Source organism: Balaenoptera physalus (genome assembly GCF_965194825.1).
Source record: "Balaenoptera physalus genome assembly, chromosome: 11".
NCBI lineage: Eukaryota > Metazoa > Chordata > Mammalia > Artiodactyla > Balaenopteridae > Balaenoptera > Balaenoptera physalus.
In genome coordinates this window covers 39,116,272-39,132,495 of record NC_138896.1, presented here as the reverse complement: position 1 = coordinate 39,132,495, position 16,224 = coordinate 39,116,272, and the positions used below count along the sequence as shown (strand labels likewise).

Below are 16,224 nucleotides of genomic sequence, written 5' to 3'. Positions count from 1 at the left end.
GCTGGCGGGGTCCGGAGAACGCCGGCTTCAGTTCCTGGGATCACTCTTCACCCCTTCACCCCCGACAGGCCAGTGGATCCGGAGAACCGAGGCCCAGCGCTCAGCCTAGGCCCGCTTCTTCCCGGGCAGCCCTCGGGCGTGCTCCGTGTCCTGGGGGTGGGCGGGAAGGGTAGGACCCCAGGGAGCGCCGAGCCCCGCGGAGCGCGGGAGAGAAGGAGTTAAACAAGGTGCCGGCGCCGGGCGCGGCGGGAGTGGGGGATGGGAGCGAAGGGAAAGTGAGAGCGGGGGCGGGGGTGGGGGGGACCGGAGCGAAAGAACATCCTGTGCCCGCCGCCGGATGCGCCGGGGGGAGAGGTGCGGGGGGTGGTGGGCGGGGAGTAGTCCGGGGAGGGAGGGCAAGATGGGGGGAGGCTCGGGGCGGGGAAAGGCGCGGCCTCCGCCCCACAGTCGGAAATCCTTCTGTGAGGGCGCCGCCCCCTCCGCTCCCCGGGTTTGCCGCGTTTCTTCCAGTCCCCACTCCTTCGCCGGAGTCACGAGCTACCGAGAGGCCCCCCAGTCTGGTCCTGGGCCGGGGTAAGCACGAGCTGGGGAGGGCACGGTCCTGGAGAGCGTGGGATCCCTGTCAGGGCACGGGCTGTCCCCCAGACTTTCATCTCTCGGCTTTCTGGCTTTCTGCGGGGGCAGCTCGCACGTGCTGAGCTTCCGCTGTTCACCGAGAGTCACAACGTACATTCTCTCATTCAGTTCTGACAGCGCACTTCCGTGTAGTAGGCAGGTTTTCCGGAGGAGGAAACTGAGACTCAGATCATGGAACTTGCCTAAACCAAGCTCGTCGGACTCCAACGGGCTTTTCATTAGAGAGTAGGCTAATTTCCCCTTAGCTTCTCCTGTGCATGCAAGCGCCGGGCCCCTCCGGGGTCCCCCTCCTTAAAGGCCTACTTGCACAGTAGGTCCCCAATAGCGTGTTAGGCTCCTCTAATTAACTAGGCTGAAACACCCATTACCAGAGTCCTGATAGAAGAAGCAGGTAGTCTGAGGGTTTTACAGGTGGGAGGATGGTTTTCAGGAACAAAGTAGCTCGGGGGAATGGGCTGGATCCCCGTAGCGCTCCTGGTTTAGGAATTTGATGGGGGAGGGGGGTTCAAAGAGGGCTCCAAAGTTGTTCAAGGCAAGTAAATGGGTTACAGGAGTTGAGATTGATTAGCTTGAAGACGACCAGAGTGGGAAGGGTAGAGGGTGAATGGAAGGGGCTGAATAATGTGCCTTTCAGGCCTCACCGTCTGTGTGCTCACTGCCTTGCCACGCCCAACATTTTTGTCCAGGTGAAACCTGCTTATAATAGTAATTATTATTGTCACGTTTGGTGAGCTCTGTGTGCTGGGCACTGTTCCAAGTATTTAATCCTCTCAAACCCAAGAGGTAGGTATTATTATTCCCATTTTACAGGTGGGGAAAATGAGGCACAAAAAGATTACAAAGCTAGGTCAGTAGCTGAGCTGGTTTTGAACCCCGGCAGTCTGGGTTGAGCCCACGCTCTCACTCACTAAATAAACTGCACCTAACATGATGGGAACATCAGCCTTAAAGGTAGAAAAGCTGGTGCAGATGGCAGAGAGGTGTGTACTAGGGCAGCCCGTGTCCTTTTGCCTTGGTGAGGGCAGGTAAGAAACTTGGGGTTGGCTGTGTGTACATGGAATCTCAGACTTCTCTCTAGCCAATATTCCAAATTTTTGAATTTGACAGAAAAACAAAATCCAAGTTCTCACAAAGAGCTGCAGCCTTCATTTATGCTCCCTAAGAACATTCACTATCATCTGTTGTCACCATCATTTCACAAAAGCAAGTACATTTTAATTCTCCTCAAAACAAAACAGACATCATCTGAATCAAAAGCAGATACTCCCGGGAGCTTCCCTGGTGCTGCAGCAGTTAAGAATCCGCCTGCCAATGCAGGGGACAGGGGTTCGAGCCCTGGACCGGGAAGATCCCATATGCCGCGAGCAACTAAGCCCGTGGGCCACGACTACTGAGCCTGCGCTCTAGAGCCCACGAGCCACAACTACTGAAGCCCACGTGCCTAGAGCCCGTGCTCCGCAATAAGAAGCCACCGCAATGAGAAGCCTGCGCGCCGCAATGAAGAGTAGCCCCCGCTCACCGCAACTAGAGAAGCCCGAGACCCCGCACAGCCAAAAATAAATAAATAAATTTAAAACAAAAAACAAAAGCAGTTACTCCCAAGAAAGGACAGTCCTTGACTTTCCACCAATGAATACACATTCCTTTTTTTTTTTAAATCGTGCTGTGGACTAGCAAAAATGTCACACTGGGGATGCCTCTGCTTCTAATGCATCCAAAACATTTGAGGGCAGAACCCAAAGGAATGGACTTAGGTATATATAGCAAGAGGGAGTTAAGTTAGAGCCAAGAAAGAACTCTCCTTCTTTGGAGATCTTTAAAGAGCAGGTGAGTACTGCATTTGCTTAGAACGTGAGGGTTGCAGGATCAGCTCCATGGACTGGGGAGGCCAGTAGCTCTGGGTTCCACCTCAGAGAAAGACCAATCCTCAGATCCACCAGGGGAGCCTTGGAACCTAAAACAGTCCCTTCAGGCAGCCATTTTCTGCCCGGAGTTCATGGAGCTTGATAGGTGGTCCCATGGTAGTGGGGGGGCCTCCAGGGGCCTCTGTCACCCTTCACTACAGGGAGTCCATGTAGTCACCCACTGTTGGGCTGCACCCTGCAGGCCTGTAAGCCTTATAGTTGCCCAGCCTTAGACTGAAGAAAGAGCCCGGGACAGCAACAGAGACATTCATGGTGCCGAATTCATGCCGGCGAGGCAGTATAAGAACAGCCCACAGGGTTAATATAATGGTGCCTTTCTCCAGTGGGAGCCTGGATTAACTACCTTAGTAGTCTTAGGTGGGGCCAGGTATAAACCAGGTGAAATCTGTAAATCCCTTTCCAATCCTATTCCCCATGGGACAGCAAACGCAAACCACCAGAGATTTACCTGCCAGTCCCAGGACCATTTGATAGTGTGTTCCTCTGGGGGTAGATCCTGTAGCGAAGGTAGCGAAGGCAAAAGTGAGTTACTGTCCTGAGAGATAGTTGGCAGCGGTCTTTTGGTGGTCAACAGTTGAACTTGGATTGTATTGACTAGTTGCCTCTGGGTTAACATGGCCCTGGGATGATTGCTCCTGGGATGTTCAGCTACAGTTCATAGAGCTTGAGTGAACCTCTGGTCCACCTGTTGAGAGAGCGGGTTTTCATCTCAATTGTTAAGTAATCCTTTCATCCTTTCCATTAGCCTGGCAGCAGTGGGGTCGTAAAGCAGGTGGAAATGCCAGTGTGTGTCATTTTTATCAGCCCATTCCTGAACTTCATGACTGGTAAAGTGGATTCCTTTGTCACTATTGATGTCCGTGGGGTCCTGTATACACACAGCTGTCCTAGACCCCAAATAGTGGTTTTTTGCATCGCTAGATGACTCGGGTAGGCCTTTTGTAATGTCTTCCACCTGTTGTAAGCTGCATATAGCTGTTGTTCCATCATACTGTATATCATTGCTCTGCCTGCTTCCACAGCAGGGGTCAGAAGCCCAAGGGTACTCTTATTTTGCTGTAGCACAGGCCCCAACCAAACTTTTCCAGGTTACTGGCCATGTCCAATTCACAAGACTGTCCCTGAATTAATATCCCCTAAAGCCTGTGTCTAATTGTTTAGGGGTGAGAGGCTGGGGGTACGCTTGTCTTTTGTAGATAATCCAGGTCCTTGCGTTTGGTCTGTATTCACCAGCCATCCCCGTGCAGTCAGATGAGCCACCAGCATAGGGCTGCTACTTTTAAACTGGAAAGAAGCTCTGAAGTTAACAGAGTGGAAGAGAATCAATATAATGGAAGAGAAAGACACCTCTCATGGTAGTCAGCTGCCACAGGGCCCCACAGGCTAGTGGACGGCCACCTCAGGATCACCCCTGCAACCTTCCATTCCCTGTCCTTACTTCACGACGTCTCGGTAGCTTCTTCAGCCTCCTGGCCGGCTCCCCAGTCGTTGGGCTGCACCGTGCAGTCCTGAAAGCCTTGTAGTTGCCCAGCCTCAAGATTGAAGAAAGAGTCTGGAGACAGCGACAAAGACATCAGTGGTTTATTGGACAGGGGTGTCTTAAGCAAAAGGTTAAGACCCACCGATTATGGCAACACCCCACTGATTATGGCTGGCAGGCAGGCAGACCATGGCAGAAATCTTCGCTACTCGGGGGGAGAAGGAGGCTACTATTTATAGGGAGAATTGACGTCAGGTTGGCTTATCAGTTACCAGGGAAACCAGCTGGGGCACATCCGTCACAGCCCCTCAGATTAACGACCATCACGAGGGCAGATGTTTCCCTTTAATAAATTAGCAGGTAGAGCAGGGATTAGATCAGTCGCTAGCTGGGGCAGGGGGCAAACATGTTCACATGAGTAGGGCGCGGGTGGAACGGACTGGTCGAGCAGAGGATGTACTAAGAGCAAGAGAACAGCCATCTTGAATGGCCTGACCATACATCCACCTTGGGGCTGTGTAGAGTGCCAGGAATGACCCTTGAGGAGGGCCGGGGATGGGAGGAAAGAAAGGAAGAGAATGGCCCCCGGGAATGTTGCCTGCAGCCTAGGGTGACATGGACGAAGGCTCTGAGTGGACAGACCTGGCTGGCTGCAGCATCCTTGGGGATGCCGTTTCCCTATTTCCCCACCTCCTGCGAACCCAGGTGCAGCCCAGGGCCCAGAGCCTTCCAATAGGAGCTCAAGACCAGGCAGCTGAAGCCCTGTTCTGGTGCATCTACGCTCAGTGCTGGCTCTGGGTCTGAGCCTGGCTTGGGCTCCTCCCTGCTCTGTACCAGAAGGTGAGGCCAGAGGGTGTGGGGACACTGGGGGTGGGGGGAGGAGGAGAAGGGAAGGGTCTGGTCTCACCTGCCCCATCCTAGTGGTGGAGGTGGTGGAGACTGAGGCCTCCAAAGTTGGGTTCTCATCCTCCAGGGTGGTGGCATTTTCTGACTCCAGAGGAGGCCTCAAAGCCCATCCCACTCTGTGTGTATGTTGTGGGGTATGGGGTATGATACTCCCAGATTTAGGCCGCCATGGTTTAATGGCACAGACCTACCCCAGGTTTAACCCTGGAGATTTAGAATGCTAAACCTGGATCCCCTCAGGTTACAAATACAGAAACTGAGGTCGAGGCAAGGGCAGTCCGCTTCTCCTCCAGAGTCACACTGGTTAAATGGGCCTGGAGCCCCCGTATCCAGATTCTCTGACGTTCTCTCTTCAAGTCCTCAAAGAATGACAGAAGTCATAACTTGAGCATCTACTAAGTGCAGGACTCTGTGCTGGATGTTGGAGACGCAGAGACAACTGCCCTCGGGAGCTTTTGGTCAACAGGTAAATATACACAGAGAGGAACATGCAGATGCTGGAAAATGATGGATTTACCTCGAGACTCTGCAAAACTTTGTAAGGTACTTGCCTCCTCTTCATCCTGTGATGGAAGCGGGGAGGCCCTGCCTGCAGAAACGCCCCAAGGCTCAGAAGTGGATCTATGGTGAAGAGATCAAAGATGGGGGGACCAGGGAAGTGAGGGAACAGGGCTGCCAGTGGGCACACCCCAACCCCCCCCAAAACTTCCAAAGGCCCCCGTCCATAAATTGGGCCTCTGCTGCCATCTAATGGAGGAAAGGTAGCCTCTGGAGCCGCCTGCTGGGGCCCCACCAACCTGGCTCCCCTAAAAAAGAGGGATGTGAAGGACCTTCCTGCCCACAGACCTTTTATTCGCCTGGAGTCTTAAGCTTTGTTTCCTGCAGCCTCTGAAGCTCCCTGGCTGCCCCGTTTCCCGACCACCACCCTCCATCCCACTGTTTCCCCAGTTTCCTTTGTTGCCCAGGTTCTGATTCTGGTGCCCTGGTTCCTGGCCCTGCTAGAGTTCTGGTTCCGGAAGGCCTTTGCTAGGTGCCTCGGGCATGTGCTGCATCCCCCAGCGCCTGGGGCAAATGGACATCTGCAAAGGTGTAGTGAGCCTGGCCACAGCCGCTGGGGCCATCTACCTGCTCTACAAGGCCATCAGGGCCGGCATAAAATGTCAACCACCCCTCTGCTCTGCCTCACCCATCTGCGTCGCCCGTGAGTGTCCCCGCCCTGGGGAGAGGGCTCGGCCCCAGGAGGTACCTACTCCCCAGGTCTCCCGTGTGGGAGGGCCCCAAGGGGACTCCTCCACGTTCCTCTCTCCTTCCCCTTTCTCACCCCATCTCTCTCAGAGCCACCCTAGAGATGCTAGCGCAGGCTCCCCAGGTAGTGGGCGGCACTCAAGTGCCTCCTCAGGAGTCATCTGGCAGGTTTCTAAATTCTACATTCACTCTGGCATCCAGGAGCCACTTCTTGGAAACTTGGCATCAGCAGTTCTCCCCAAGGGAAAATTGGGGGACCTACATTCTCAGAGCCTCCACTAGTCCCTATGACAACTTTGTGCAAAGTAGAGAAAGGAACCCCTTCTGCAAGACTTTGTATTGCCATCTGCTGGAATATCATTGCCATATACCAATTATGATGAAATACTACATATTACTGCCATAGGCCAGAAAGTTGTTATAGTAAACATACAAAAGTTTTTTGCTTACGATATGAAGAATACAGCATTAGATGTGGTGCCCTTGTGCAGTACACACCCTGTTCAACTGTACATGGTGGTCCTACATATAGCAAGAAGTCTTTTCTTCAGAAAAGGCAAGGCAGCCTTGTCCCCAGGTCCCTCTCCCACCGCTTCCCAAACCCCGTCTTTCATCACTTCTGAGTCCACAGCCTGAACTGGGCTGGGGTGGCTGTCTAGGCCTGGCAATCGAGCGAGAGCAGCGCGGGCGGGACTCAGGTGAGCTCCGGAGGCTCCTCAACTCCTTGGAGTGCAAACAGGATGAGTACGCCAAGAGCATGATCCTGCACAGTATCACGCGCTGCGTGTACTTGCTGGAGTCCGAGGTGAGGGAAGGGAAGCAGGAGGTCCTTCCCAGCCAGCCTGGCCCCTGGGGGCTACATCTGTCCCCCTTCCCCCTTGAGTAGCCAGACTGTGCCCTGGGACCTCTCTCTGGCTGATGGCGGGAGGGGTTGTGTTGAGGGGTTTTGGTGACATGGGGGGGTGGGGGGACCAGGACACCCGCTTCTCCCGCCTCTTCTGTCTCTCCTGGCACACTCTAGGCCTCTACGTGTACTAATGATGACATCACGTTGGTGGGCTCCATGCTGGATGACAAGGACAACAGTGTCAAAATCCAAGCTCTGAACACACTTAAAGCTTTCTCTGGCATCAGAAAATTCAGGCTGAAAATCCAGGTGGGCCCAGCGACAAGTATGGGGCAGAGCACATAGATGTCCATAAGCCATGGGCCATTTAGTGGGCATAGGATGAATGGTCATGTTCCAGAAGTTTGTTTGGGTCTGAGTTTGTAACCCAGAAATATGTTTTTCCTTGGAAGTAGGTGGGGAAATGGTGATCAGATTCCCAGTAGGGTCATAAAAGTCTGAATCTCGGGATAAAACTGTGCTAGGTCCCTAGGAGTATCTCTGAACCCCAAACAGCAGAAATTCCCGAAGTTCTTTCTGACAACAGCCAACTCTCTTGACGGCAAGTGGGTGTCGTACAATTCAATTCTGACACTATCTACCTGGAGTTAGTACAGACCCCACAGCTTAGGGCTGAGTCCTGTAAGACTGCCCCCCCCACTTCTGATTGACCAGCTGTAGATTTGGAGGTTCCCATGCCCTCTCTCCTCAGGCTTGATAATTCACTAGAACGAGCCACAGAACTCAGGAAAATGCTTTACTTACTCTTACCAGTTTATTATAAAAGATATAACTGCGGAGCAGCCAAATGGAAGAGGTGCATAGGGCAGAGTATGGGGGAAGGGCTTCCATGCCTTCTCCAGGTGTGTCACCCTCCTAGCACCTCGATGTGTTCACCGACCCGGAAGTTCTCCAAACCCTGTCGTGTAGGGGTATTTATGGAGGTTTCATTATGTAAGCATAATTGATTAATCATTGGCCATTGGTGATTGAACTCAATCTCTGGTTCCACGCTTCTCCGCAGAGGTCAGGTATGGGGCTGAAAGTTGCCTTGAGTTGCCTCATTTACATAAACTCAGGGATCATGGAAAGGGGCTCATTATGAATGACAAAAACCACTCCTATCAGGAAATTGCAAGGATTTTAGGAACCCTGTGCCTGGAATCAGGGACAAAGACCAGATATATTATCATACCACACCACCACGCCGTGTTGGTCTGAGGCTGGTGGCTGGGCCACTGATGTCTTCACTACCATCACGCAGAGAAAATATAAGCCACCAAATGTCAGTTCTCCCAGCTTCCTGCTACTAGGCCTCCAGGCTTACCTGTTACCCATCCTTTCCTGCTTTCCTGCTGGTGCCATGAAAAAATGGCTTTCTTCCTGTCTGTGTTCAGTGTTAGTCTCAGTCCTGGATCCCATCCGCTTCCCTGAGGGCCTCTCTCCTTGATTAAACTCTGTCTGATATGGCCTCCCCCGGCTCCTTCCCATTAGTGTTCAGCAAGCTCTATTCCTTCCCATCTTAAAAGGCAAAACCAAAAAAACATCTTCCTTGACCTCCAAGTCTCTCTCTAGCAAATGATCTCTCTCCCAAAATATTTTACTTAAAAATAAGTAAAATATTCAAAACTTGCAAACATTTTATGCGTGTATGGTAGAAAGAATAACAATAAAACAAAACACACGTAATCAGAACCCAGGCTAAGAAATAGAACATGACCAATTGGTTAGATGCCCCAGATGCCCCTCCTTAATCCCCACCTCCTCACCCACCAGAGGCAATCATTCCTCTGCATTTTGTTCATCAATTTCTTGATTTTCTTTGTAGTTTTACCATATACACATGTGTCATCATTTTCTAGCAGGGCACGACAGAGAAAAATAGGTAAAATATAGTTGGAATGTTTTTAAGCTTCATGGATCTGGAAGTATGCAGTTTGTATTTTGCGGTTTGCCTTTTCCCTCCAACATGGAAAGATTCATCCTTATTGATGTGGACTGGTCTGTTTCCCTCTTTTGCACTGCTCTATAGTGTTCTAGTTCATGAACACCCTGCAATCTTATTCATCCAGCTGCCCATGAGTAGGCATTTGAGTTGTTTGCACATTGTGCCATGAGCCTTCTTGTACACATCTCCCTCGTGGATGTGGGAGACTTTCTCTAGGACATGTATGCAGGAGTGGGATGGTCGGGTGAAAGGTATGCCCAGCTTTTCAAGAAGGGCCGTATCAGTTTACACCCTCCACCAGCCCCGCATCAGTGTTTCTGGTGCATCATTTCTTCCCTGACACTTGGTATTTTCGCACTTTAAATTTTTTGCATCAAACTTTTTTGGGGTGGGCTTCCCTGGTGGCGCAGTGGTTAAGAATCTGCCTGCCAATGCAGGGGACACGGGTTCAAGCCCTGGTCCGGGAAGATCCCACATGCCACGGAGCAACTAAGCCCGTGCGCCACAACTACTGAGCCTGCGCTCTAGAGCCCGTGAGCCACAACTACTGAGCCCACATGCCACAAATGCTGAGGCCACACGCCTGGAGCCCATGCCCTGCAACAAGAGAAGCCACTGCGATGAGAAGCCCGCGCACCGCAACGAAGAGTAGCCCCAGCTCACCACAACTAGAGAAAACTCACGCGCAGCAACGAAGACCCAACGCAGCCAAAAATAAAGAAAGAAAGAAAGAATTTAACAACAACAACAACAAAAAAACACTTTTTTGGGGAAAAAAAGGTCTCTAGGTCTCCACTTGCTGGCTGCCTCTACTTTATCCCTCGACCCTCTCAGTTGCCCTAAGGCTGTGATTCTCAAGCGTATCAGAATTGCCTGGAAAGCTGGTTAAAAAATGAAGATTTCAGGGCATTACATCCAGAGGGTCCAGTTCAACAGGGAAGCTGTGTTTTTCACAAGCTCCCCAGAAGATTCTGATGCACGTGGCCTGGGCACCACTGTTCCTTCTTTCCCCAGGGTCTGTATCCTGAGGACCTGACCCCTGTTCTCCTCTCTCTGGGTGAATGCAGCCACTCCCTACTGAGGGGTGGGGGCAGGGAGGAGCAGGGTACTATTGGGAATGCTGTACTCCCCACTCCAGGCTTCTGGCATTCTTCTTACGTGGCTCACAAAGGTACAGCTTGTAAGAGTACCTGCCTTTGGTAATAAGGCCCAAGCACCTTGCAGTTCAGAAGCCAAGATTCCTTTTTTCTTTCAACAAATGTATATTGAGCACGTACTTTGTGCCCAAGCACTATGCTAGGCACTGGAGACACAGCAGTGAACAGAGTGGGAAAGATCCCTGCCCAGTGGAACTTATATTGTCTGCAAGGCAGGCAATACACAAATAAGTGAAATATATGGTGTTTCATGGGGCAAGTGCTATAGAGAAAAATCAAGAAGGGTGGTAACGAAGGCTGGCATGGGGGTGGTGTTGCAAGGGGGTGCTGTTGCAATTTCAAAAGAGAAAATCTTTGGGACCTAGGGCTTGATAAAGAGGTCATAGAAATGACACCAAAAGCACAATCTATAAAAGAAAAAATTGATAAATTGGACTTCATCAAAATTAAAAAAACTTTTGCTTTGTGAAAGACCCTGTTCAGAAGATGAAAAGACAAACTGCAGATTGGAAGAAATTATTTGCAAACCACATATCTGACAAAGGACTCATATCTAGATTATATAAAGAACTCCCAAAACTCAACGTCAAAAACAATAATAATCCATTTAGAAAATGGGCACAAGACATGGAGATATTTCACTGAAGAGGATATACGAATTGCAAATAAGCACATAAAAAATGTTTAACATTTAACTAGCCATTAGGGAAATGCAAATTAGTACCACAATGAGATATTACTATACACCTATTAGATGATTTAAACTCCAAATTAGTGACAATACCAAATGCTGGTGAAGATGTAGAGAAACTGGATCTCTCATATGTTGCTGGTGGGAATGTAAAATGATACACCAGCCACTCTGGAAAATAGTTTGGCAGTTTCTTTAACAAACTCTTTTACCATACAAACCAGCAATTGCACTCTGGGGCATTTATCCTGGAGAAATAAAAATTTACATCTGCCAAAAAACCTGTTCACAGTTGTTCATAGCAGCTTTATTTGTAATGGTCAAAAACTGGAAACAACCAAAATGTCTCTCAGTAGATAAATGATTAAACAAACTGTGGTAGTCCATACCATGGAACATTACTCAGTAATAAAAAGGAATGAACTATTGATACACACGACCACTTAGATGGATCTCAAGGGCATTATACTGAGTGAAAAATCAATTTCAGAAGGTTACAAAATATGATTCCATTTATATAACATTCTCAAAAATGACAAAATTAGAGAGATGGAAAACAGATTAGTGGTTGCTGTTGGTTAGGGCTGGTTTTGATGGGCAGGGCTAAGTGTGACTAATAAGGGACCCACAAGGGAGATCTATGGTGATTCTGATGGAATAATCTGTTGATTGCAATGGTGGTTACATGAAGCTACGTATGTGATAAAATGACATGGAACTATACATACACATTGTGCTAATACCATTTTCCTGGTTTTGATACTGTACTGTAATTATCTAAGATGTAGCTATTGAGGGAAACTGGGTGGAGGGCACATGGGACCTCTCTGTACTGTTTTTGCAACTTCCCATGAATTTATAATTATTTGAAAATAAAAAGTTTAAAAACAAAAAGTGTGTTGCATATTGACAGTGCTAAGGGGAAAAATAAAGGTGGGGATAAGGGAGGCAGGGATGGGAGTGGTGCTGCCGTCTTAAAGGAGCCAGTGGTTAGGGAAGGCCTCCCTGAGAAGGTGACATTAAAGCAAAGTCTTGAAGGAAGTAAGAGTGAGCTGTGAATAGCTGAGGAGGGAGAGCATTCTAAGCAGAGGGAACACCGTGTGCAAAGACCTAAGATAGGTGTGTACCTGGCATGTTCAGGGAATAGCTAAGGCCATTGTGATGGAAACCATGGGAGCAAAGGAGAGAATAGGAGATGAGGCCAAAGAAATAATGGGGGGAGAGGGACAGATCATGTCAGACCTTGTAAGCCACTGTAAGGACGTTAGCTCTTACCCTGAATGAACTCTTGAGCAGTCCAGCCTGTCTGCTGTTCTGAGAATAGTTGCAGGGGACAAGGATGGAAGCAGGGAGAAGGAGGCTATCGCAGAAACCCGGGGGAGAGGTGATGGTGGCTTGGAACAGGGTGGTAGAGGGGGATGCTGAGAAGTGTCTTGACTGTTGGTAGATTTTGAAGGTAGAGCCAACAGGATTTTCTGAAAGATTGGAAATGGGTGTGAGAGAAAGAAGGGAGTCAAGGAAGAACATAGATTTTTGGTCTGAGTAATTGGAAGGCAGGTGTAACCAACAGCTGAGATAGGAAGGGTAGTGGAAGGAGCAGGTTTGGGAGTGGGAATGTGTTGACTCAGAGGTTTAGTAAGATTCTGGGAAAGAAGTGGAACTGGCACTTGCATATATGAGTCTGGAGTTTAGGGAGAGGTCTGGGCTGGAGATAGAAACTTGAAAGTCATCAGCATAAGGATAATTTTTAACACTGAGTCTGTGAGTCTTTAACACTGTATCACTAAGGGAGTGTTGAAGATAGAGGAAGAGGTTGGGCAGAAGAACTGGGAGAGAAACATGTGACGGAGAAGCCAAGTGAAGAAAGATTTTCAAGGGGGTGAGAGGGGTCAACTAGGTCAAATAACGTTGAGAGTTAAAGTGGGGAACTGTGGGGTTGGCTCAGTTTTTGTGGGCGGGGGCCGTGAAGAGTGAAAGCAGAGGCTGGGCTAATGTTGAGGATTATCATATAAAAGTAGAAAACCCTTCTCCTCTCCCCCCTCCCTAGGAACACTCCATCAGGGTGCTGGAACTGATCTCCACCATCTGGGACTCGGAGCTGCACATTGCAGGCCTCAGACTCCTCAACAACCTCCCACTGCCTGACTTTGCACATCCACAGCTGCGACGGGTGATGCCTGCCTTGATGGAGATCCTGCAGTCAGACTACATCCTGGCACAGGTGCCTGAGTACCAGAGCCCAGGCCCTGCCCTCCTGACCAGCCCTGGCACAGCACCTAGAGGGAGGAGCAGAGATTTGTGTCTTCCCTGCTCAGGCCCACCTGTCTTCTCTTTCTTTACCCTTTCCTTTATTCAGGTGCAAGCCGCGCAATTGCTGAGCAACCTGGCGCAGAAGAACGACCTTCTCTATGACATTCTCAACTGCCAGGTGAGAAAAGAACTGAAAGACGGGCTAATGGATGTGAACTCAGATATCGTGAAAGGAAGAATCGTGGATTCTTCAGACAGACTTAGCCCTCACAGAATCATCTTGTTCCTCTTTCTGCCTCTGCACTAGATACATTGCAAAGCACCCCCTCTTCTGTCCTCCCAATACAATCAGATTTTCCTTTGAGGGACTTTCTGCACTCTGAGAGTCAAGAACACAGGTGACAGAAGTTAATGTAGGTATTTTAACATTAGGGGAAAATTACTTATAACAAAAATAATTATTAGGAATAGACAGGGTCACTACATAATAATAGTTCAGAAGGATAAAGCAACTCTAAACTTACATGAACTTAGTAACATAATCTCAAAAAATATATATGGCAAAACTTGATAGAATTATAAGGAAATCATTTTTTCTTTTTTCAGTTTTATTGAGGTATAATTGACATAAATTTGTAAGGTATTTAAAGCATATGTAGTAAATCAACTATACCCCAATAAAAACTAAATATATATATATATATATATATATATATATATAAAACTTAATTATACTAAAAAAAAGTGTATGTTGTGGTGAGTTGGTATACGTTGTGAAAGGATTCCCACCATTTAGTTAATTAACACATCCGTCACCTCACATTTTGTTTGTTTTTGGTGAGAACATTTAAATTCTACTCTCTTAGCAAATTTCAATTATATAATAGTGTTATCAGCAGTACTCACCATGTTTGCATTAGACCCTTGGATCTTATTCATCTTTTAGCTGAAAGAATGTACCCTTTTACCAGCCTCTCCCTATTTCCCCCACACCCCACCCCAACCCCTGGCAACCACTTTTCTACTGTTTCTGTGAGTTTGACTTAAAAAAAATTCCACATTTAAGTGATACCATGCAGTATTTGTATTTCTCTGTCTGGCTTATCTCACTTAGCATAATGTCCTCTGGGTCCACCCATATTGTCACAAATGGCAGGATTTCATTCCTACAGCTGAATAATTGGAAAGAAAAATGGACATATCTATCACCACAGTGGAAGATTTGGAAGATTTTAACTATTCTTTCAGCAATTCATACATAAATACCTAAAACTAGTAAGGTTATACTTGCTGCGAATAACACAAATAAGCTTGAGCCATTAGACATATCCAGAACACTCTACAATTAGTAAATGCACATTCCGCTCAAGTACACAAAATATTTACAAAAATCAACCACATGCTAAGCTCTAACAGTTTGTCTCAACAAATTTCCCTGAATCAATATTATCATATCACTCATGTTTTATGACCACAATGAAATTATGTTAAAGAATGATAATGAAAACTAAAAAATTCCTATACAGTTGGATCTGAAACTTAGGTACATTGGGGAGTTGAGGCAATAGGAGGACGGAGGAACTTTAGAATTTACCTTGGACTTCATCCCTCTCTCCATCCCACTCACAGGTACACTCCAACTTCCTGAACCTGTTCCAGTCCGCACAGCCCGGGAGTCTGCTGCATGAAGTACTGGTGTTTGCAGAGCGGCTGAGTGAGGGCCGGAGTTCACCCCACTACCGCGCCGTGAAGTGGCATTACAATGAACAGTCTGTGCACGAAGCTCTCTTTGGGGATGACTCACGACTGGCAGACCGGCTGCTTGCCCTGGTCATCCACCCCGAGGAGGATATTCAGATCCAGGCCTGCAAAGTCATAGTCAGCCTGCAGTGCCCACAGGATGTGGGAGTCCGGCCCTCCTGCCCGCCCAGTCACTCCTGCTTTAATCATGCGGAATAAAATTATGGAGAGCCAATAAATGAGTATGGGAGAGAAGCTTGAGGGGCAGTGCAGTGTCTCTCCAGGCCTTCCAGGGTGGGTGTAGATTTCAGCCAGCATAACTTCCTGTCAAAGTGTGGGCCTGTCTCCCCAAACGCATTCCCTGTTTAGTGGACAGACTCCCTTCTCTTGCTGCTTTTATTTATTTATTTTTTTGAGAGATAATTTTTATTGGAGCATAGCTGATCTATAATTTTCTGTTAGTTTCTGCTGTACAGCAAAGTGAATCAGTTATACATATACCTACTCTTTTTTAGATTCTATTTCCATATAGGTCATTACAGAATACTGAGTAGAGTTCCCTGTGCTATACAGTAGGTTCTTTTAATTATCTATTTTATATATAGTAGTGTGTATATGTCAATCCCAATCCCAATCCAATTTATCCCTCCCCCACTCTTGCTGCTTTTAAATTTGAATGGGGAGCCAATGCTTTCAGGGAGTTTCAGGGAGAAGGCAGGTTTGGGGACTAAGGCCAAAGATAATCAACAGGAGACAGTATATAGCACTGGATTACTCAAGATGGGCTGGGCTACACCACAGTAACAATAAGCTCCAAATCTTAGTAGATGACCAGGTTTATTTCTTTTTCACACTACTTGCTCCTGGCAGGTCAGTTGGGGATGGAGGGGCAGGAAAAGTGACTTGCCCAAGGTCACATGACTGGTCTGGGGCAGAAGTAGGGTTAGAACCTCCTAATTTTTACTGGGCTTTTTACTTTCATAGTCCTTGGCTCAAGCCCTGTGGGGTGGACCATAGATTCTAAGCCAGAGTCTGTGGCAGTTGAGAAATACCTCAGTGCTTCCAGATTTTAGGGGCCAGTTTAGGACTGAACTATGAGGAAATCTGTCCCTACTGTATCCCTGACCCAGGACCCCATCACTTGAGTGGGTGGATGGTGGGTGGAGGGGTGTTGGTTAGGATGTGCTGATCAGAGAGCCAGTTCTTACTAAGGGATCCTTATCACTATTTCCCAGAATTTGATTTGTCACCTCTGAGTGGACGGTCACTACTAGATCTGAATCGTCAGCTCTCAGCTTTCTCCTGAGCTCAGGACTGGGGCTACTCCTTCCTGCTACTTGGATACAATGCAGTCACCCCA

The 16,224-nt window shown here is 48.3% G+C and overlaps 1 protein-coding gene across 14 annotated transcripts; it reads left to right on the top strand.

The window, feature by feature from the left end:
- The first annotated feature begins 2 nt into the window (after positions 1 to 2).
- ARMC12 (armadillo repeat containing 12) lies at positions 3 to 15,125 on the top strand. Of its 14 annotated transcripts, none has more exons than XM_082412662.1 (11): positions 395 to 573; positions 1,744 to 2,463; positions 3,307 to 3,388; positions 4,646 to 4,881; positions 5,305 to 5,413; positions 5,950 to 6,148; positions 6,852 to 6,997; positions 7,214 to 7,348; positions 12,922 to 13,095; positions 13,231 to 13,302; positions 14,754 to 15,125. In XM_082412662.1, the coding sequence occupies exons 5-11, from the start codon at positions 5,366 to 5,368 to the stop codon at positions 15,081 to 15,083; spliced, it is 1,104 nt and encodes a 367-aa protein (XP_082268788.1). In that variant the 5' UTR covers positions 395 to 573; positions 1,744 to 2,463; positions 3,307 to 3,388; positions 4,646 to 4,881; positions 5,305 to 5,365; the 3' UTR covers positions 15,084 to 15,125. The 14 variants fall into 14 exon arrangements, with proteins under 14 accessions (XP_082268785.1, XP_082268788.1, XP_082268787.1 ...); XM_082412661.1 differs by having other exon boundaries at positions 3,307 to 3,491; positions 3,795 to 4,881; XM_082412659.1 differs by lacking the exons at positions 395 to 573; positions 4,646 to 4,881; positions 5,305 to 5,413 and adding exons at positions 3 to 227; positions 5,414 to 5,490.
- The last annotated feature ends 1,099 nt before the right edge of the window (positions 15,126 to 16,224 follow it).